The 22,201-nt window shown below is 42.1% G+C and overlaps 1 protein-coding gene across 2 annotated transcripts in view; it reads left to right on the top strand.

The window, feature by feature from the left end:
• The window catches only part of pcdh15b (protocadherin-related 15b), a 155,563-nt gene that overhangs the window by 94,361 nt on the left and 39,001 nt on the right, over nt 1-22,201 (top strand). For both annotated transcript variants that reach the window (XM_023830939.2, XM_072703571.1), the window contains 5 exons: nt 1,690-1,783; nt 7,868-7,996; nt 11,091-11,396; nt 12,767-12,991; nt 16,378-16,494. In XM_023830939.2, coding sequence (XP_023686707.2) covers nt 1,690-1,783; nt 7,868-7,996; nt 11,091-11,396; nt 12,767-12,991; nt 16,378-16,494 — 871 coding nt within the window. The remainder of the gene's footprint in view (nt 1-1,689; nt 1,784-7,867; nt 7,997-11,090; nt 11,397-12,766; nt 12,992-16,377; nt 16,495-22,201) is intronic.

The raw sequence follows: 22,201 nt of genomic DNA, 5'->3' as shown, positions 1-22,201 counted from the left end.
GAGAGCAAACTTGGCTGTGAAGGGCAACCACCTGTTGTGGCACCCGGGGGGGTGGGGCTGGGGGTTAAGGGCCTTGCTCAAGGACCCACAGACGTGACACGACCCACTGAGCCACACGCTGCCCCCGACTTCGTATATTTAAAGTTGCTAGATAAGTCACATGATTAAACATAAACTGAAATACTTTGCTGTTGCATAACTGTGTTTGCATTCATGCACTCTTTGCATGAATGATGTCTGAAAAACAAGCCCAGAGCAGGGATTTGGGGGACGAATGGCCCTAATATGCTGGCAGTAATGACACTAAATTGGACAAATCACCTTTATGAATGTGTAGAATCTATATAAAATGGAGAGAGACCTGAAATAACATTTTTTCATTGGTCTTCATTTTGTTAAACGAGTTCATTAGACATGCACAGATGACTCTTTATTGTCCTGAAAGGATATTGGATAAATATAATGGAAGGAAATGCAACTAGTGCTCAGACTGTGTGACATCCCACCCCTCTCACATCTCCCAAGCAACACATCAATTTGCAAAGTATTTGAACATCTACCTCTCAGGTGTGGTTTTATTTGTGCAAGGCTCTGAAAATTTTCTCTGAACTTTTTCCCAGTGAATTAGTACTTCAAAACCAGCCCTAATAATTATTATTTCCCTTGAATTTGTTGTGAAGCATGTTCTGGTTTTCTTCTGCTGATTATAATTATCCTTCATTATTTCCTGTTACTATCATTAGTGTTTTTTCCACCTTTGTGAGCATGTGTTTGCGATTCTTTTTGATAATTTTGTGAATAGATTATGTGTCTGCAAAAGGGCATTAGTACACAGGAGCTAATGTACTTCTGTTTTCGTTTCTGATCAAAGTAGTTCAGATACCAGGTCACTTTAGTCTTCATCTCTTCCATCTCCTTGCCATTATTTTATGGCGGTAATTTGCAGTAGCTGAACAGGGGCCGAATATGTGGGGGAAAAAAAGGAAAAATTCTTCTGTTCCACCAAGCGCTATATTGATCTGCGAAGATTAATCCAGTTTCAATGCAAAGGCTCTTTTGATTTGTAAAAGACTTCATTTGAACATCAGATCCATTCATTTTTTTCCCCAACAGATTCTATCATAAAAATAAACACTTCAAGAGTAGCAATATTAAAATTATTAAACATTACAGATATTTTTAAATGGCCTTTTAATATTTCAAAATACCAATGCATCTTTTGTTTATGACTAACCAAATCAAAGACGATCTTTAAATGTTTTGCAATATCTCCAGATTTCTTTGTTTCTGAGTGACAGTAAATGCTCACCATGACCCTGTTGGTTAGTCTATAAAATATTTCTGGCAATGCAGTCATTTTATTACCATTTTCACATTTATCAGCATAACCTGCTGCTTTTCTGTTTAAATAAACATCAAGTCTATTGATGGGGTTGTCATTTTTAAAGAGCCTCGCATCCCCTGATGGTAATTCTTGCTTTGCTTAAACTGTTTTATGAAGTACCTTATTGTAAATGTCTGCTTTAATCTTTGACACTTTAAAAGCACTTTAATATGATATTGAGAGAAAAAAAAACTGTCGCTGTCTTGCCAAATGACTATAATTAACTCAATTTCACAAGTACTAATGTGCTTATTTCAGTGGCTGGCTTTGTCGTTGAGGTTTCCGTGTGCTCTCTTGTGTTACAGTTCAGGACTGCTGATACTGGGCAAATCCCTTGACAGGGAGACCACGGATCGGTACGACCTGACTGTCACGGCCTCGGATGGCAAGCCGGACGGGGTAAGGCTTTCTGAGTCTCAAGACCACTGACCCCGCCTTGCGGGGGCCGGAATTAGTCTGCGGACAGCTTTCCCTATCTCATCTGTATCCGTACCCACTGAACGTTGTCAGGAGGATGGGATGGCGGCCAGAGGTGGACGCCGTGGTCATTTATCTAAATGTAGAGGTATGAGCAATGGAGCAGATCGTGTTCCGGAGACAATGAGGTGGTTATTGGACAGCGATTGCAGCTATGCTGTGTGGACAGTCATTTATTTTTGAGGTTTCCGAGAAATACATGTTTAGGATATAGCGACTTGTGATTATTTGTTTAAAAGAATTCCGTGGGGAAAGGATATGATACATCGATTTAAAAGAAAAAAAAATCACCTACAGAAGGTTGTAAAGAATATTTTTTTTCTCAACAAGACAAATGGCTTTAATGACGCTGGTTGGAGAGTGCAGAGTCATTCCCTCTGACTTGGGAGGACAGTAGGGATCCCTGGTGCCATTTTGAATCTGTAATGGGCTCAGAAATAAGAAAAGAACCCCTGGACACGCGGCAGTGCGAGTTTGTAAGAGACCTCAGAGACACGGGAAGACAGAGATGAAAAGGTCATATAGCTGATGTTTAGCATTTATATAAAACACCATTAGAATTTATTAAGCTGTGCCCCCTAGGATTTACTGTAGTGTCCTCCCTGCTCGCGGTGAGGCATCGAAGGCTGAGTCGCTGTTCATTTCGGAATAGGGGAGTATTTACAATATTGAGGAATCCCACTAATTACTCTTGTGGTGTGTCGATGAATGAAGTCCCCAGTGCCTGTGTGTGTGTGTGTGTGGGGATTATGTTTATATTACATTGTGGGGACCAAATGCCCCCCTCCCCTCAATATGATAAGCACCTGTTATTTTGAAGTGTTGGGGACCATTTTTCAGGTTCCCACAAAGATCTGTGAATGCAATCGATAAAACTACAAATGCCGAAAGTCTCATATTTTGTTGGGTTACTTATGGTTAAGGTTAGGGCTGAGTAGGGGTTAGGGTCGTCATGTTGGGATTAGCGATTTCCCCATTGAAATGAATGGAGAGTCCCCACACAGGTATAATTACAAACCTGTGTGTGTGTGTGTGTATGTATGTGCATGTTTGTACACATTTGTACAAAAATACATACATAATTCTTGCTCCTTTATTGTCTCCAATCAAAACTTATGATTGTTCAGTTTAATGTATATTTTAAATCCTCCAGTGTCTTGTGACATACCTCTTAACCCAGTGTCAGAAGTGTCACACGGGGATTTGTGTAATATCATACTCAGTAATACAGCTTTGTAAGGCTCGTTTAGCATGGGAGCAGTGTGACCTCCACGGAAGATTAATACCAACTTCTGCCCAGCGGTGTCGGATTTAAAGAGATTGCGGGTTAATTGGCAGATTTCTCACAGCCGTCGTTTTCAGCCCTGCTCATTTTCAGAGTGCGATGTTGTGTTGTTGCTGTATAGAAGTAACATTTATTTGAAATGTGTGTGTGTGTGTCAGGGGTGGCTGTTTGTATAAGTGTGTGCCGCTCATACGGCCATACAGTGTATATGTATGTTTGTAGGTAGCTAGGTGTCTGTCTATCTGTCTGTCTGTCTGTCTGTCTATCTGTCTGTGGACAGACAGAAAGACAGTAACTGCAGATTATCAACTTTAACTTAAGGCTGTAAACAGCTGGGTCAACCTTGGAGAAATTATCAGCATTTTTATAGAAAGATGCTGCCCAATATTCAAAATGAGATAAACAGACAGTCAGATAGATTAGATTGATTCCCATTGAGTGTAGAGCCTATTTAAGGCAGATAGATAGATAGATAGATAGATAGATAGATAGATAGATAGATAGTGAGTGAGTGGTATGTGTGGAAGAACAGGGTAATGCATCTAGTCTCTGTCCATGGTGCTGAAAGTGCCAATTTCCTTACTGTCTCTGTGGTGCTGAACCTCACAGCAAGGAAAAGCATTTTATTATATAAATCCTGCAGGCATCAGTTGCTAATCAAACAAAAAATGTGTGGGAGAGACATCCTTGCAATGCAGTGACCTTTTAAAATGAGACGGCCATTAACTGATTTGCCGTACCAGCTCGCCGAGCTCAGACGGCTCACTGAAGGGTGCAATCAGACGCTGCCTCCCGACTTCGGTGACCTCGGCCTGAAGAGAGGCCGCGTCCGCGCCGTGGCTCTCCGCATACTAGGCTGATCAATCGGAATCGGTCCGAGGAGATGGGGGCCCCCCTCTGCAGGAAGCGGCCGCCCCGCCTACGCGTTTGCCTTCACAATGGAGCCTCTGTGTAGATGCCAAGATGTGTTTGTAAATATAGCAATATGTTAAGAAAAGATGCACTGATTTGGTGCAAAGACTAAAACTTTCCTTTCGCGCTTACTGTACATGCCGAGAAGTATTCCTTTGTTGGGAGGAGGGAAACGTAATAATGTAATATGATGATAATTAAGCAAAATATAGGCAGCAACAATTATAAGTGTAGTACCACTGCTGGCTCACACCTGCAGGGGTTCCGATCTCCCTTCCGCTCCACATTCTCCCCTCGTCACGTGGCCCTCCTCAAGGTACTTCAAAGTTAGGCTAATTGGCACCCCCGACTAGCCTGTCTTGTGCCCTGCAGTGGAATTACATCCCATCCAGGGCGTTCTCCTGCCTTTTGCCTTATGCTTCCTGGGCCAGGCTCCAGCTACCCCCCCGCCCCCCCGCAAGCCCTGAACAGCATAAGCGGTTGGAAGATGAATGGATTGTTGTAAGGGGGCCCTGCAGTGTTGATGCAGAACCGCAGAAATAAATCCTGCTCATTTGAAAACGCAAGAGAGGTCATTGTTTTACAGCTAATGAGCTGCTATGAAATGAATGGACAGACAATAATATGAAAAAGACTAATAAATTAATAATATAATATTGAAACAAAATCTGCAATGGGTTGGTGCCCTGTACTGGTTTATTCCCAGCCTTGTGCCTGTAGTTTCCAGTATGGGCTCTGGGCCTCACAACCTTGCATGGCACAAGCAGGTATGGAAAGTGTATGGATGAATGGATGAAACGCAAAGGCAAACTAATATTGCAATCAAATAGAAATGACCGTACTTATATTGAACTGAAATGAATTGAACTGAAATTAACTTTTTTTAAACTGAGTAAAAAGGCAGAGTAAAATGAAAGCAAGAATGACCTTGCTTGGTTGAAAAGGGCAGTAAACTGAAACAGTTTTGCAATTGATATGGGACGTTTATTTCCATTTTGGCTTGTGACTGAGTGCTCTTTTGATGTCTCTCTCAAGCTGAGGCTGCGCCACACAAGAGCCATAAGAAAATGATCAAAAGTGTCACGGAGTTCTGCTGGTGCATGATTCCTGCTGTGAGGACACTCCAGCGTGGTGGATCTGCACACCATGACGCCTTTGCTATTCTCTAACAAGATGGTGTCCTTGTACTCTCTAATAACAGTTTAGTTTTCTACTACAGGCTATGACTTAGATCCCACAAGTTCTGTTTAATCAATTGGCAATTGATCTGGAGAGCTCATAGATATGGAGTGTTTAAGGACCCAGCACATCTACTAGAGTAGCAAACACATTGTTACACTGGACTTATTTGATGCAGGTAATTGTATTAAAAAATATTCCATTGTCGAATTCCATCCATCCATCCATCCATCCATTCTATAGTCGAATTGTGAGCCCTGATAATTTTATCATAACTTTTTTTATGTTGAATAATTTTTTACTTGGGTGTTCCTGAGAGCGTCTACCTTTTAGTCTGTCTACATAAAATATATGCACATTGACTCCATTGCTTTTATGGTTTTATCAGATGGGAAAGAGGAACGTATCACAGAGGAGACTTTTAACGTGATGAATTATAGAAACTAATTAATCGGCACCAAAATGACAGTGAGAGGCCTAATGAAATGCTCTGCTTTGATTGCACCAGGCTGAAAGGAATCTAATTGGCTTCAGAGGATATTAATCTTTCCTGTTTGTATGATGCTGTATGTAAATCTCTCTCATCCATGTTGCGAATCAGATTAAATTTGTTTGAATTCCTTGGTATCAACTATCTTTTTAAAAGGAAATTGCTCAAGAAGCAGTTAGAGGTGAGAGGTTATTTTAAAGCATGTTTCAGTGATTAAAGCTTTCAGACAAATTGAGTGTATAAAATGTGACTTTCACTTTTTGTGGGCATATTTTTGCGCAGTTCTTTGCAGCACTGAAACATGAAACGCTACATTAAACACAGCATTAACCACAACGTTGTCCCGCTCGACGTCTGTTCTGTCAATGTATTGTTTGGTCAAGTGGACTTTGAGCAGTTCAGCAAAGGTTGACCTTTCATTCTGACAGCACCCGTATCCACGGTGCTATGTTCACTGTGTGCTGACACGCTTATTAAAACTGAACGTGTTTTTGAATTTTCCCCATTTTTGACATTTTGTACTGCAGGAGTCAGTGGCTTTCTGTGGCTGGAATGTGCATTAGTGAGTTAGTCACATTGATGATTTATCACGGGGGGTCACTGTGGGGTTGGTGGTGGTGGAGGAAACAGCTTTTGAGCAGATACCTTTGTAGAAATTAAATGCAAATAGTAGGAATTTTAGTTTTTTGTTTCGGTAGTTTCTTTCTAATTGTCTGTCTGTCTGTTTTATGACCTATCTATCTGTCTGCTTGCTTGCTTACATACTTGCTTACTTACAATTTCAGTTTTTTTTCGTTTTTTCCCTTTTTGGTTTGAAAGTAATACACCATTGCACCACAGCTCTATCCTGTCCTGTGTCATCATCCTTTGGTTAATCATTCGCCCTGACAAGGTGACAGAGCTTATATCTTTGGGGTGTAGGGCAGACCACAGTGTTTTCAGAGTTTCTTGATTCTATTCAACCTGGTATTGACAGGCAGAATCGCAGTTGACGTGCTGATTTAATGTTTGTGGTAATAGGTGGCGTGGAGGTGCGTGAATGCTCGGACCTCCAGGGTTGAGGGTTCAAACCCTGCTCCTGCTCTGTGTGTATGGAGATTGCATGCTTTCTCCTTGTGGTTTCTGTGTGCATGTGTTACCTCCCGCAGGCCAAGGGCAAAGATCTGGATAAAGTGGTGACTCCGAATTGCTTGTAGTGTGTGTGTCCTGACAGCCATCCTGTCCATCTACCCTATGTTGCCTGGGATGCTCTCCAGGCCCCCCTATATACTCAATGAGCAGTTGATGGATGAATGGTAAAATGCTGTTGAAAAAGCACGTGAAATACTTTGACAGTAGCGGAATTCTGAAATGCAGCGTTATTGTTTTGAATATGTGCTTCTACCAGAGGGATCTGTACAGTTATAAATCAAACACATATGCCAATAAATTAATAGTATTTCTGACTGCCTCTTAATGTGCTGTGGAAGACCTTCTTTGGGTTTTTAGCAAAAGGCATTTTTTCGTGCTCCACTGAACTTCTAAAATGACATTATGCCACCATTAAAGAAGGATGCATTGGTTTTGGCCTAATTCCCTACTCGCATTCATCCTTTTGTGTTGCATTGGGGCTCTGTGATGTTACTCTTTGCATCTGCAGAGAAAATCGCACCCACTTCTCTAGCTGTAAGACGTGCAGATCTGCGTTTATCGGCGTCCCATGTTCTCCTGCTTTGAGTTTTATACTTCCTGGCACAGTCTGCGGGTCACAGGCAAACATAATTAGATAGGCCCGCTATAGAAAATCTATGATCCTATATACGCAAAGAATATAGGAAAGGATATTGTGATTCTGCTCTCTGCTGAGCAGTGATGGGCATCCTTGTGCTGGGTGAGCAATTTGTCTGCCTACAGCATAAACGTCTACATTTCCTGTTGAATAAAATATATAATTCAAAAGAAGAAAATTATATATAATAAGCACTAAGATAACCGCCATCTAGTGATCACATATTTATTCTTGTATCTATATTAAATATAAATTACAATTATTGATGTACTAATAAATGTATAATTGCATTCAGTGTATTTCTGCAATGCAGAAGAATGTTGGTATTAATATATAGATATATTTTTGGTTTGATATGTGTTTTTATTTCAGACTTCTACAGCTATTGTGAACATTGTGGTCACTGATGTGAATGATAATGATCCTGTCTTCGATGCGTCTCTGCCAAACAACTTCACCGTCCAAGAGGGGGAGGCCAACTCTTTTGTGGGACAGGTTAAGGTAGGACTCTCACACCTGCATTTGGTATGTCTTCATTTGACACAAGCGACGCCACTTAAATGACCAACCCCTGTGTGTATCGTTGCGAATATGTGGGGTCTGTAGCTGTCCTCCACTTTGGCTTTGAAACAGCTTTTAGGTTCCTTCTCGTCATTCTTCAGTGATCTTATAGAAGAGTCACCTGTTGGTCCTTTTGTAATGCTAGTAATTGTTTGTAAGCCTGCCCCATTTGACTAATTGCGTGCCTCAGTGGAAGGAGGACTTGATCCCAGAGGTAGCCATTTCTTCATGGCCTTTGGAATACCCCACTCGTCTGCCACGTGAGCCCCGTCTAGCTGCCAGGCCAACGAAGAGCAGAGCCAGCTCGATATCCCTCAGCAGTGCGCACGCACGCTTCTCTGTTTATAATTTTCCAATTAAATAAAAGTAATTTAAATAATTTGTTACCTTCAGGGACGTCCCGTAATGAGTAGCTTTGTTCAGCTCTGCTAAGCAGCAAGGAGTTTTAATTGGTGGTTAAGATTAATAGAGCTTTGGCTTGTTGGGTAGATATATGGAGGGTAGCACGTTTAGATGTTTCCGCAGAGCGCCCGTACGTTTATGTATATGTTCGCCGTGGTTAATTTAATGCTGACCTGGGTGGCGGCTGGACGGCTCAGAGATCACGGATACCTGAGCCCGAGTTTAACCGTTTGTCCTCATAGTCTGGCTCTTATTCTGGGTTTTAGCAAGTTTTCAAGTCATGAATGTTGGAGACAGTCCAAAGTTAACATCCCCTAAATCTCGGCCCACCTCAAGCGGAATCTGATCCGCCTGCGAACCCTGTGGTAAGCTATCGGAAATATCACAGCGACAGCAGCATTAAATCGGATAGTACATCAAGCCATATGCTGTATCAGCATAGCAAACAGTAATCACCCTGCGAATAATTTACCTCTGAGGCAGGGTGTGCACCTCAGTCCCCCGCCCCCATTGAACATATGGCTAATGCTGGATATCTAGGAATTCATTTGGGCAAACGTAGCACAATACATTAGTCCAGTGGATTAAAGGATGCACAGCAAAAAGACACAGATACACTTGGATCGGCATGCAAACAGGTGACCCATCTACTTAAAACCTGTCACCACGTTACTGGCATTTAAATTGCTCCAGGCAGGTTTTCTAATTGCGCTTGTTAAGTGTTATAAGGCATTTTCCGTAATGTTCAACATGGCTGCTCCAGCGGCTTTGTCAGGGTAGACGGCGGAACGTCAGTGTTTCTGCCCTCGTGTCGGCAGCGCGACAGAGCTCGTTACGGATGTAGCCGGAAGGCCTAATTGGTGGAGATGCCGAATGCCCTCCTGCCGTGTTGTCGTTATGCCACCGTAGCCTAATCAGACCATCCCATGATGCAAAGCTCGCCTCCACGTGGCAGTTTGTTTTGTTTGGCGGCGCTCGTGTTCCGTCACTGTGTCTGTAAGGTAAATTTGCAAAAATGAGGACAGAGGAATCACCGGTTTAGCAATGTTGTGACATGATTCTTCACGGCTGAATAATTATACCCACGATAGCCTGAAGTGTTTACGAACACGAGTGTGCAGCACAGCAAAAACAACTGTGTTAAATATCAATTTTTTAATTGATATTTAAATAGATGTATGGTTTCATTACTCTCTGCCAATTTATCCTTAAGTGAAACTCATTAGTTTCTTAGAGCTAGTATTTTAAAAATTAATTTACTGTATTTTTTCATGTATTGACCCTTGCATTGTTGATTTTTCATATTTAAGAGGGGTTCAAGGATTTCCACAGTCAGAATAATCAATGTTCCTGAGACACCAAAAGTGATTATAATGAATAGCAGTCAGGATGCTATTTTTGTTTGTTTTTGATGCAGTCAGCTTTTTCAGTCCTACATTGTCTTTTCATGAAAGCGCCTTCTCTTTGAGACCTGTTATATCAATCCAGCTTTTTGTTAATCATCAAACCACCTTCCTGCACAAAACCTCACCTTGATCGGCCATCCAGAAGCACAGCTGAAGGTCTCATCTGCCCCCGCGAGAGAAAGTGGAGCTTAAATGCGGGCCGTCGTCTTCATCACAATGCAAATACAGTAGCACATTTCTGAAGCTACAGTATGAGAGCAACATGCTTGGCGTTTTGCGAATGAATCCTCAGCAGAATGCATTCATTTTCATATTTTCAGTGTTAGCTTTAAGTACATGGGGCGGATTGGGGTAATGTACGAAAACATAGATGCTCATGTGCTTGAATGAGTACTCAAATGAAATAACATTGCAATCGTGAACTTAAAAAAAAAACTAAATGCATAATCACATGCATATATGTACTAGCCGAAGCTGTTTGCTTACAAAGTCACAGTTAGTAAATAAAGAATTCATACAGCATTTCAAGTATCAAATTATTTTAAAAATGATGTAGGTACTTATTCCATATAGAATGGAATAGTAGTTCTTTATTCATCCCTGTGGGGAAATTGGGTTTCTGTCCATCTCATCTTGTTCTCCATTAGACGTACAGGCATATACAGGTGAGAGCAATTTTGGGGGATCACAGCTCAAGGTCGGCCTGTGTCTGGCGCCCTGGGAGCTATTGGGGTTATGGGCCTTGCTTGAGGACCCAACGGTGGCATCACCCTGTCGAACATAGGATTTGAACCGGCCGACCTTCTGATCACGGGCGGTTCTGACCCGGAGAGAGACAAACCACGGTCAATATAAGTGATTAATATAAGTGATTAAAATATGATATATAATACATAAGCGAAGCAGCTTCTGGTCTTGATGAAGAAACTCTGCAACCTTTTACGCATTAAAATGTTACCTAATGTTGCACTTTCTGCTGATTGAATGTAATCTTATTAGGTTCTTGCTTTGTTTGGAATATATTGGGTATCTTGGGTTTTCACTGGAAGCCGAGTCCTTAACAGCTGTATGTCTATAATGTGCCTTTTGCATCACTTTTACATTGATGCGGACAAAATTGCTGAATTGAAATAAACGTAAATGTAAGCAGGTGTCCGTATGCTTGTGATCGCACGTGCCGATTCACTTTTCGTCTGCATGGACTAATCGATTTCTTGTGCTTACAGGCCACTGACCCAGATGCGGGAGTTAATGGGCAAGTGCGGTACAAACTGGTAAACCACGCCGGGATGTTCAGAATCAACTCTAGCGGCAGCATCTTCACCGCAGTGCCATTGGATCGCGAGGCCCAGAGCCATTACAGCCTGATCGTGGAGGCGTCCGATGGGGCGCCGGACCCGCGCCGCGCCACAGCCAGACTCACCGTGGAGGTGCTGGACGTGGACGACAACAGCCCTGTGTTCTCCGAGAGCGCGTACACGGCTGCCGTGCCGGAGAACAGCCCTGTGGGAACGGTGTTTCTGCAGTTGCTGGTGAGTCGGGCCGCACGTTCCCCGCGTCGGTGCTCCTGCTTAGCCTGAGTCAGACAGACACCCACTGCGACAGCAAACAACCTGCATTCAAACTCTACACCTTGTAAGCGAGTCTCTCGGCATCAAAATACATGAAGCCGGGGGGCCGTCTGGCACCTCCTGAGCCAATCGACAGAGATCCGCGGCATCTCCGGGTGTCAGATCCACGCTGGGCGCTGTTTGCCATGCTCAGGTGTACGCAGGCAGAACCCGTTTTAACGATGCGTGAACGTGATCAATTTGGAAGTTTAGGCCTACAGTAGCGCCACCCTTCATTCATATTTTATATCTGTGCTCTAGCTAGTTGAGTGACGTGATGTCGTCTGTCTGCCTGTACATACTTTTTCCAGACATTCTAGCATATGCTCATCTCTGCCTTGGAAAGTTCCATTGCTGGCCAAGTACTATATACCAATACGTATACATCTTATTTATTTAGCATACAGTTGAGTATACAGAGTCAACCAGGGAGACATTGGGGTGTGAAGGACCTTGCTCAAGGGCCCAGTGGTGATGACCTTCCCATCATAGGCACAGCATCCTAACCTGCTGAAGCACACACTACTCCTGTATAGTATATATCAATATTATATCTATAAGAATACCCAATGAAAAAATACCATGCGACTGTCTACATTGTCTCTGTACAGTTGTGAATTTTTAACTTCAGTCCTGAAATAAATCCTTGAGTTGCACTGCTGTGGGTATCAGACGCCAGTTATATTTTGGTGCAGCTCGCCGTGCCTCATAACAAAATGCATGATGTATAAGACGCGTTTGAATGAGCGAACGGGTCGGAGATCCTGAAGGCGAGTGTATTCTCCAGGTGGGACAACGCCAGCCACTGGCAGCACGGTCTCTCCCCTCTAATCTCCCTCTGCCGACAAACCTATCATCACACCCGTAATCAGTCCCTGGCGACACGGGGAGAAAGACCCCGCTCGTCGGGTGAGATCTCAGGCAGATTAAGGGGTGCTCTTGCTTGGGAAAGGCACTCAAGGGTTTTTATCAATGTGTACAGCAATTCCCCTGCGTGTTCCACATAAAAGGCTTACACCCGAAAGGCATTCACACCTTCAGATAACTTTGACTCTTGTAGCTGAGTGCCTCTTTCTAATTTCTGAGGGTCGCGGTTTCCTCTGCTTCGGCGAAATTATGCTGGTAGAGCCATTCTCACGCGAATCGGTTTATTGGGACACGCAAGGTATGAATTCGATCTGGTTAAGAAGACGGGCGACAAAACGGTATAGATATCTCCGGATGTATCCGGACTCCGGCGCAAGTGTTGGATAGATGCCACCCAGTTATCATCCCCGTACTTCTGTTCCCAGGCGACCGATGCTGACCTTCACTCCAACATCACATATCGCATCCGCACCGTGGAGGCCAGACAGCTGTTCTCCATCGACCCCTTGACGGGGCACCTGTCACTGCTGAAGATATTGGACTTTGAGGACCTCGCTAGCTCAGGGGCGACGTACACCTTTGTAGTGGAGGCCGCGGACGTCGGTGGGAACATGCCCCCCGGCCTGGCTACCGTCACCATCAAAATATTGGTAGGACAGTTCTCCCTCTACCACTGTGTTGCATCCCAATTGCATCCTTTCAATGGGTCGAGAAATGTGGTCATTGATTAATGTTCAACATTATTGTTTTTTTTCCACATGGTTCATAAATGCTATAACCTCGATGATTCTTCAGTTACTGCAAAGGTGCCGGATTGACCGTGCTACAGTACGGTGGCTGTGGTGACGGCTCTGTTTTGTATGTATTATGGGTGTCTGGTAGTTGGTGCTTCTGGAGATAAACCAGCTGACACTAGAAATCCAAGTGAATGGTGAGATGGGTCCCATAATGTGAACATAAGTAGTTTTTTGTCATATCGTAAAACTGCAAGAACGTAAACGTGTAATATGAGACTGCCTATGTACTTGTCCATCAGGTGGAATTTCACAATTTTAAAAAATTCTGGTAGGCCTTGAAACCTTAAGGTGGAAGTGGATCTTTAGATAGAATGCTATTGAGATATGTGCATAACTGCAAAATATTTCATGGCAACATTGAATCTGACCGCTGAAAACCTTGAGTTTATTTAAAAAAAAAAATTACTGATTATACTGCAATTTATTGAAAGCTTAGAGAGAATTAATTTATAGGAATAAACCAAATTAATTTTCCATCTTTGAGTGATGGTATTGGGTCATTCCTTAAAGCTTGTTCACAACTATTTCAAATTTAGCTAAATGGCAGAGTAAGGCTGAAATATTGCCATTTTGCTTTATGTATATGTGAAAGATCTGTGGAAGGATGTAAAAGATTATAATATGTTATAATTACAGCTAGGAAATAAAACAAAATGGTGATATGTCAGTCGCTTCAGCATTTACTCAGATTTAAAATTCCCATTTGTGAATGCAGAACAGGGTAGTAATTTTAACATAACTCTTTAATATGGCTTAGATTTTACATCTTTCCTGTGTAGTAAAGGTAAAATGACAGCATTATATAACTGCTTGAAGTGATAATTGCTTGAAATCATAATTGCTTGAAGTACAATACTTTATTAGTCTGACTTATTAATTAGCTAGCCTTGTCTTGCCATTAGTTTTCCCTTATGAATCATCTTAGTTTAACATCTGTATTAAACGGAAACAAAGCTTTGGATATGTGATTCATCATCATCCTTTTTCTAAAGCAGACCCTTATTTCTTGATAAGTGGTAGAAACAAGTAAAGTAACATTCGACCATTTGCTGAACTGAAAAATGTTGATGCCTTGGAAAAAGAAATGTAATATACTCACAAATATGCAAAAAATGATCCACAGACTTAAAACCATAGTCCAATGAATAGTACCTTTATCTGTGATTGGTAAGGCGGCTGGATCATTAAATCACGAGAGCACAACTTTCCAGAAGACACGGTTTTGTTTTTGTACAAGCTAGTGAGGTACTGTACCATAGGAGGGTCCCACTCTTGTTCCATTATTTATAGTTTGTAAACCAGTAAGGTACCACATTAAAATAACCACAATGACCTTAGGAATATTCGTGCAAGGTCTTTTTGGAATTTCATTCTATGTAATTTGATTAAATAAATGAAATTCTGATTTGAATCCTTTCATTAATAGGATTTCTGCAGTGGACAGATTTATATGAAGGATTCATAATATAAAATGATCTTTTGAATAAATGCCCATGGATTACAATAAATTTAGTAAAATAGTTGAGTTTAGTCCAGTTAATTAAATGATAATTAAATTTAAATAATTTGTTAAGCTAGCAAATAATTAAATTAAAAATTATAATGAACATTTTGTTTCCTCATAAAATGGGGCTTACTTTTCTTACATTTCAATGCGAAATTTTTAAATTAATTTAAGAGAATCCTTGTAAAATAAAAAATAATGAATAAGCTGCCAGCAAGCCAGTTGTTGCTTATAGACTGTGTATTCACACTGTATAATTATTAAGTACCGGCCTGCTGTGGAAATGTACTATTTCTGTTTGTACCTGTTTGCCCAACGGGAACCACTTCGGTTAAAGTCCGTTCTACATTTCCAGCCTAAAAGTGGAGAAAAAAGTTCACGTAGAAGTATGCACCAACTGAGAGGCAGCTAATGGCCGTACGGGCCGGCCTTGGTTTGTCTGTGACGTGGATAATGATTAGCGCTTAGCGAGACACTGAGCCTCAGTGGGAATGGCCTTGGCTGCTACATGCAGGAAATGTGAGTGTAGAGCGTGGTCTGGATTACCCTCGAGGGAGCTACTGCGTTAATGTGGAAAGCATAGCCAGGGCAGAAAAGGCTTCATTCTGTCCTCGGTCTTTCATTTTCTTTTTTAAGCTTGTTCGGTGTTTTTTTTTTACCCTGATAGATAGTGCCTGCAACAAGCATGTACAGTGCCACCATTATGTGATATACACACAAATATATGTGGGCGGAGTAATGAAAATGCCCATGTATAAGGCCGGGTCGACCCAAGGACCCCTCTGTACTTCGACTTTGGGGACCCCGCTTCCTCTGTCCTCCCCTTGAATTTCTGGATGCTCTTTATAAAACGGACGAAAGCGGATGCCGCCCTCTTCCCCAGGCCAGTCGGCTGCAGAACCAGCCCAGGACGCTGCCACATTCCTATTCCGTTCCTGATGGGAGTCGGGCGGGACTCAGGTGTGCGCGGCTCTCGTTTCCACGTCACATGGGGAGTCGCCTGCTTAAGCTCGTCGGGGAATCGGACTCCCCCTCAAAAAGATTCGCTTCTTATGTAGATTCTCGGGTGCGGTGCACACCTGAGTAGCTGGGATGATGTTCAGAAATCTCAACAGTCTCTCCAGTGCCATTTTTGCACTATGCGATTTCATTCACCTTTATGAACCACCAAAAAAAAAATCATTTACATAAAGCCTATATTTAATAACATCCCCCCCCCGTTAGCTCTCCCAGAGCACTTCCAATTGGCATGTTTCCACGGCCGTAGCCGGAATATAAATGTGCTTTCCCTCTGATTGGTGGGGGGATGGGGGGGGGGGGAGCAAAAACACAGAATGCAGTCGGTCAGAGCTTATCTGATCACTGTCAGATCTGTCAATCATTTGCATACTGGACAAAAAAGAAATAAAAAAACTCATAAATGTCCTGATTGGGGCGTCTCCCCCGCCCTTGGAAAGGCAATGTACCTGACTGTGTTCTGTATGTTTGGCACTCAAAGAGGGACGTTAAGGAGCTGCATTCCTAATGCTTTGCATGTCTTTCTATTGAATAAATGCCAGCTCTTTTTAACACTTCCTTTCAGTCCTAATTGGTTTCCCGCTACCTGAAACGAGACACTGTAAATGCCCTTTATAATAAAAACGGAATGTGCCAGAGCCGGTCGACAAAACTGTCCGCGTGAGTCTGTCCCATTCCCGCTGGGTTTCCATGCTGAAGTCGGAATTGTACTTCACAGGACATGAATGACTATTCCCCCGTGTTCGGGCAAGCTCTGTACCGCGGAATGGTGGCGCCAAACGCAGTGAAGGGAAGCCTCATCGCGACGGTGCACGCCGAAGATCGGGACCCTCCTGTGAGTAGAAATGACAGCTCTGCGCTCGCCGTTACATGGCATGGACGTCACGTTAATCCTATTGCTCACATTGATGGAAGCCAGTCTCCTGAGTGTGATGTTTTTCAGGGGCAGAGAAGTTGAGTTTTATCTCTGCAACCTTTGATGTTTATATAAAATGATTGACCTGTTACTGTCATGCTCATTTTAAATCTTACGAACAAAAAATAAACGATTTTAAAGTGCGTTGTTATTGAAAATCACCATTTTAAATTTGTTTCCCAGCATATACCTGAATTTATTAAAAAAAAAATTAATCTTTTTGATTTTATATGCCCGTATGGTATGCATATATCTGAATTTATAAAATAAATATTTAAAAAATCCAGTTGATGTTATATGCCCGTATGGTATGCATATATCTGAATTTATAAAATAAATATTTAAAAAATCCAGTTGATGTTATATGCCCATATTTCACGCATAAATCAGAGTCTATAAAATATTTATATACGCTAAAAATCCCATTGGTTTTATATGCCCGTATGGTATGCATATCTCTGCATTTATAGATATATTTTTAAAATCCCGTTGATTTTTCATGCTCATTTGGTATGCATATATGCGAATTTATAACATAGATATAAAACAAATCCAGTTGATGTCATATGTCCGTACGACTCGGCGGAGGCTTTTATGTTGGAAATCGCACAGACTCTTGTGCTCCACTGACTCCTTGCGAACGCGCTGGTTCACTCCTTTTTATCAGCTTAACGTGCATCCGGAGCCACCAGCGAGCCAAGGAAGCTCATTTCTGCTGCAATGGTTCAGTTACTTTAAAGGTGCGTTTACCAATCTTTGATTGAATGCAGCAGTTCATTAGCAGAATAATTGGATTCTTCCCCGAGGTAATTTGATTTGTCCACGTGCCCTTACACGAATGTGATGGGCACACATAAGTAGTTTTACAGCCCTTGCGTACCCAAGCTTCCTGGCCTGCTTTGTGGCCGTTTCTATTTATTTATTTTTTTAAAGTCACCCTGTGCCCTGGAAAATTAGTATCAGTGTTACCAGCTACCAAGCAGGGGCTGTGGAAATTCATTGTTGGCTTTTATACCGTGTTATCTTATTATGGGATATATTATGGGTGTGACAAAGGCCAAAAGTGTGCTGAAAGGGCACAAATGAGACCCTTGTGCCTTGTGCCACCCAGAAGAAGCATTAAGCCTCATTTATGTTCTGCAGACTCAGATGGAGGCGGGGACAGGCCTTTCTTTTAAATAGTGCTTTTGGGTTAGTAGTATTACATTTTTCTAAATGTTCCTGCTATGTTACACTTGAGTGGTTTTTATAAAGCAGTGAGCGGCGTGGAGATTAAAACGGCAGAGAAACATCAGAGAGGATCCTCAAGGCCAGGTCTGACCCACAGGTTGCGGGGGCTGGCAGGGCTGCTGTGATCCCCCTCCGCAGGAACGCCAGGCTGTTCCCGCTGCCCGCCCTCTCCTTAGATATACATGTTACAGTCTCTCCCCGACACTGACGCCTGGCGTCTCACCCGACTGTAGCCTCGATGGCCTCTCCTCCCCTCCTGCCACGGGGCGGGGGGGCTGCCGTGCCGTTTCTCAGCTCTCGTTACTGATGTAGGGACGTGAGAACCAGGGGAACCCTCCGGTGGCACCCCCCCTGGCTGCGACCCTGTCACTGCAAGCCCCCTCGGTTTGTTTTCAGGATGGGGGCCATCTGTCCTTGGAAGGGTCCTGTATGATGTTCGCAGCCAATCAGCCATGAGGCCGACTAATCAGGCATTGGGGTCTGAGGTGGGTAATTCAGCTCCAGAGAGAAAAATCCAGACCAAGATTTTGTTTCAACCAACCAGTTGAGCATAAAGAGTCATAGTCACATAGTACTCTGCTGGTTGGTTGAAACAAAATCTTGGTCTGGAATTTTACTCTCTGGGCCTGAACTACGCACCTCTGGTCGGGGTTAGCAAGCGCAGTCTCCGAATCGGAACACGGTACAGCTACGCCTAGGCCAGTGGTCACCCCCCACATCTCCTACAAGCTACCATTTATCAAACACGTAGCTCCCCACATAATGTTCTGTATTGAAGTAGCTGTTTCTGTAAATTAGGTTGCCAACCCCAGGTTGAGGCCAAGAATGCAAATCGTTGCTTTGTTCAGAAACAGTTACTGCCCAAATTTGTGGTGGGAGCTGCCATGGCAATGGTGCACTTCCAGGAACATTTTGGTGTAAAGGAGAACTATGTAGAAAGACTCCGGAAATCACGCTGTCTGTTTAACTGGTATGGTTTGTGGTGGGCTCGTTAAGCACAACATTATATTAAATACTGACATTTGGTCCTGTTGCACATTCTTTAGGTTAAGGTTCCCAGACCTTTCTGAGCAGAGCGACAGAAACGGCATCTTAAATCCCTTAATGCTGGGTTAATGCACCGTGTGAAGCATGACGCTGTTCATGAGGTTACAAACAAAGAATATGATATTAAATTAAACATCTTAGGAGAGGAGGTGAACAGCTCTTTTCCCCTACCTGAAAAACTAGGGAGATTGCATCTAAACAAGGATGAATTGCCTTGGAGACAAAGGTCTTGAATATCCAGTCCATTTAAGTCCATTTTTTGTTATCCGATTCTTTTTTTCGATGCGCCAGCTCTTTGCCAAAGGAAAAAAAATGTTTCATTTAAAATTTATCTGCCCGAATTGCTTGCATCAAGTCTCTGGCGTGTGTTGCAGAATTCTAAAAACGTCCAAGTATCAACTTCGTGTCACTGAAAGCGAGTGACATTATAAATATGCTGTTCTAATGTCTTTGGCATTTTCTAGTCTATTATCACCAATCTATGTACCGTTGTCAGCTTTGTCAATGACATAAACGTAACCACGCTGGCTAGCTTTCCATATCAGCTGAACTGCCACCTTGATTCCCGGAATTTCCTAATAATCTTTAAAATGCGGCCTGCAATTAATGGAATTCTGTAAAGCAGCAACAAATTAATACACTGTTTTTGGAAGTATATGGTTGAGGTAGAAAAAAATCATTGCCAAACGCAGGAAAAACATTGGCCATTGGCTGAGTGTGATTCCTAGAGGAGATTCTTGGTTGTGAGCTGTTTTTATTACTGCAGCACGTGTGAATCAGCAGTCATCATACAAACATGACCTTTGCCCTTTGCCCGCCCCGCTGAAGAACGCGAGAGCAATATGAAGCTGCTGTCCAGCAGGCAGCGTGGCCACCTGCTCCTTGCCTTTCCTGAGGTCTCCTTCAGCATCTGGGGCCCGTTTCCTCTTCGTGGAGTTCAGTCTAGGTCGCCCCACATAATTTCTGGCGTCTTCAAGCCTTCACACTTCATCCTCTGTCCTGAAGGCCTGTTATTATCCACAGGCTTTTCGTTATCCATGCAGTTAACTGCTAAACCTGGTTCAAGAGGAGGATGACTGAGTGACAGAGGACCCCGAGCGTCACGGAGAGATGGAAAACCATGAAGACAAAGCATTTTCCCTGAAGCAGTAGTAGTACCTACTGTATAATAATAATGGTAACACTTTCTATGAATGCCATGTCTATAAGAATCTATGAACACCTTCATAACACATTCTAATGCATTCATAAAGCATCATTAACATGGTTCTAAATATTTATAAAAAAGGGTACCACTTTATGATAAGGCTTCCAGTAGCTAATGCATTCATAAAGTATTATAAACATGGCTATAACTATTTACAAAAAGGCATAACATTATAGCCATATTTATTATGCATTATGGATGCTTTTTGAAGTTCTCATCTATAATGCACTATAGATACTTTGATAGTGCAGTACAAAGCATCCTTAATTTTTATACTAACTATTATAATGCATTATAAAGGTATCTATAGTGCATTATAGATATTTTATTTTATGTATTTAACCAGGAAGGTCCCATTGAGGCCTTAGATGGGCTGGCCCCCCGTCCAGGGTTGTTCCCTGCCTCGTGCCCGTTGCTTCCGGGATAGGCTCCGGACCCCCCGCGACCCAGTAGGATAAGCGGGTTGGACAATGGATGGATGGATGGATGGATGGTCTCATTGAGTTACAATAACTCTTCTACCAGGGAGTCCTGGCCAAGAATGCCGGCTAGTTACAAGCACACAATAGACATACTACCAAATTCACTACAGGCAATGAAACATATAACTACAAAACACAAGTCTCTCAAAAATACAATGAACATACAACCACAAACAATAAAGCAATAACAAAAAAGTCTCACAAGTCTCTCAAAAATCATAACAAAAACACAGGCTAAAAATCAATAACATCGCACTTAGTGAAACAGAAAAATAAACATAAAAGCACCAAATTAAAAACATTGACACTGTTCTGTAAGGGTTGATTTTAAAAGGTTTTTAATAAGAGCATCACTGCATCACAGATAAGAGCATCACTGCAGCTTATGAAGTATTATTATGACAGTTTAAGTATGTGTTACCATAATAATAAAGAAGAATATCTGGTAACACTTTACTAGAAGCTGTCATCTATAATGTATTATAGGTATCTTTATAATGCATTATAATGGTCAGTATAACAATTAATAAAGCATTACAGCACCTTCTATTGGCAGGCAGGAAACATTATGAATGAATGAATGAATGAATGAATGAATATATAACTTCATAAACTCCGCTGAAGCTGTCACCTATAATGCACTATAGAATACCATAATGCATTATAATGGTCAGTGTAAGAATTAAGGATGTTTTTTACTGCATTATAAAGGTTTCTATAGTGCATTATAGATGACTGCTTCAAAAAGCATTCATAATGCATAATAAATACATGAAATAATGTGTTATCTCTTTATAAATCTCTATAGGCATGTTTATAATGCTTTATGAGTGTGTTATAATGTGTTGTCAGTGTGTTCATAGATTGATATGGCATTCATTGGAAGTGTTACTAAATATCTTTTTTTGCCCAGTAAATGCTAAGTTTGAGTCAGGGTCAATCTTTTGATTTCAGTGTTAGCACTCAGCTCTCATGGTTCTATAAACTGGAAAATTATTCTGTACTACAATTTCAGTATTAGTGCCAAACCCTCATGATGCTGTAAACTGGAAAATCCCCTTAGACTCTTTATTAAAACAGTATATTTTCATATATTTGCGGTGGTTCATCATGATCATGGTGGTTCATGTGGGGAGGTGACCATCTAGAATCGGCGGCATTCCTGATATGTCGCGGATTTTAGTGCAGAAACCTCTAAAGTATTGACGAAAGACAACAAACTTGAATCGGCACAGTTTGCTGATTATATCTAGAGTGTGTCCATTTGAAGGTCATATGATTGCTTAGACATGATATAAACAGTAATGATAGGAATCTTTGCTAAATGCAGTAGTACGTACACATTGCTTGCAGATGAACGAGTTACTGGAGGAGGAGTCAATGATGCAGTTCCTAATGTTTCATGTTCGCGACGGCTTGGTGGCTTGGTGGCGTCTCTCACCGATCTGTTGCTCTGTCATCTCCTTCTCCTCCTACCGACTGGCAGCAGATCTGGTGTAAGCTTTCCAATCTGGAATACAACCTTGCTTCTCTGTAGTGACAGCTATTGTCAAAATATGGAAAGAAGTGGAACAAATATCGTTGAACCCAATAGATTAAAAAAAAAATTATGCTTCTCTGTTTGCTATTGGTGCACAGAGGTATAGTTCACTGCTGGTAT

This window comes from Paramormyrops kingsleyae, chromosome 20, assembly GCF_048594095.1.
Source record: "Paramormyrops kingsleyae isolate MSU_618 chromosome 20, PKINGS_0.4, whole genome shotgun sequence".
NCBI classification, from domain to species: Eukaryota; Metazoa; Chordata; class Actinopteri; order Osteoglossiformes; family Mormyridae; genus Paramormyrops; species Paramormyrops kingsleyae.
The sequence above is the reverse complement of the archived record's forward strand: the minus strand, read 5'-3'. Positions and strand labels throughout refer to the sequence as shown.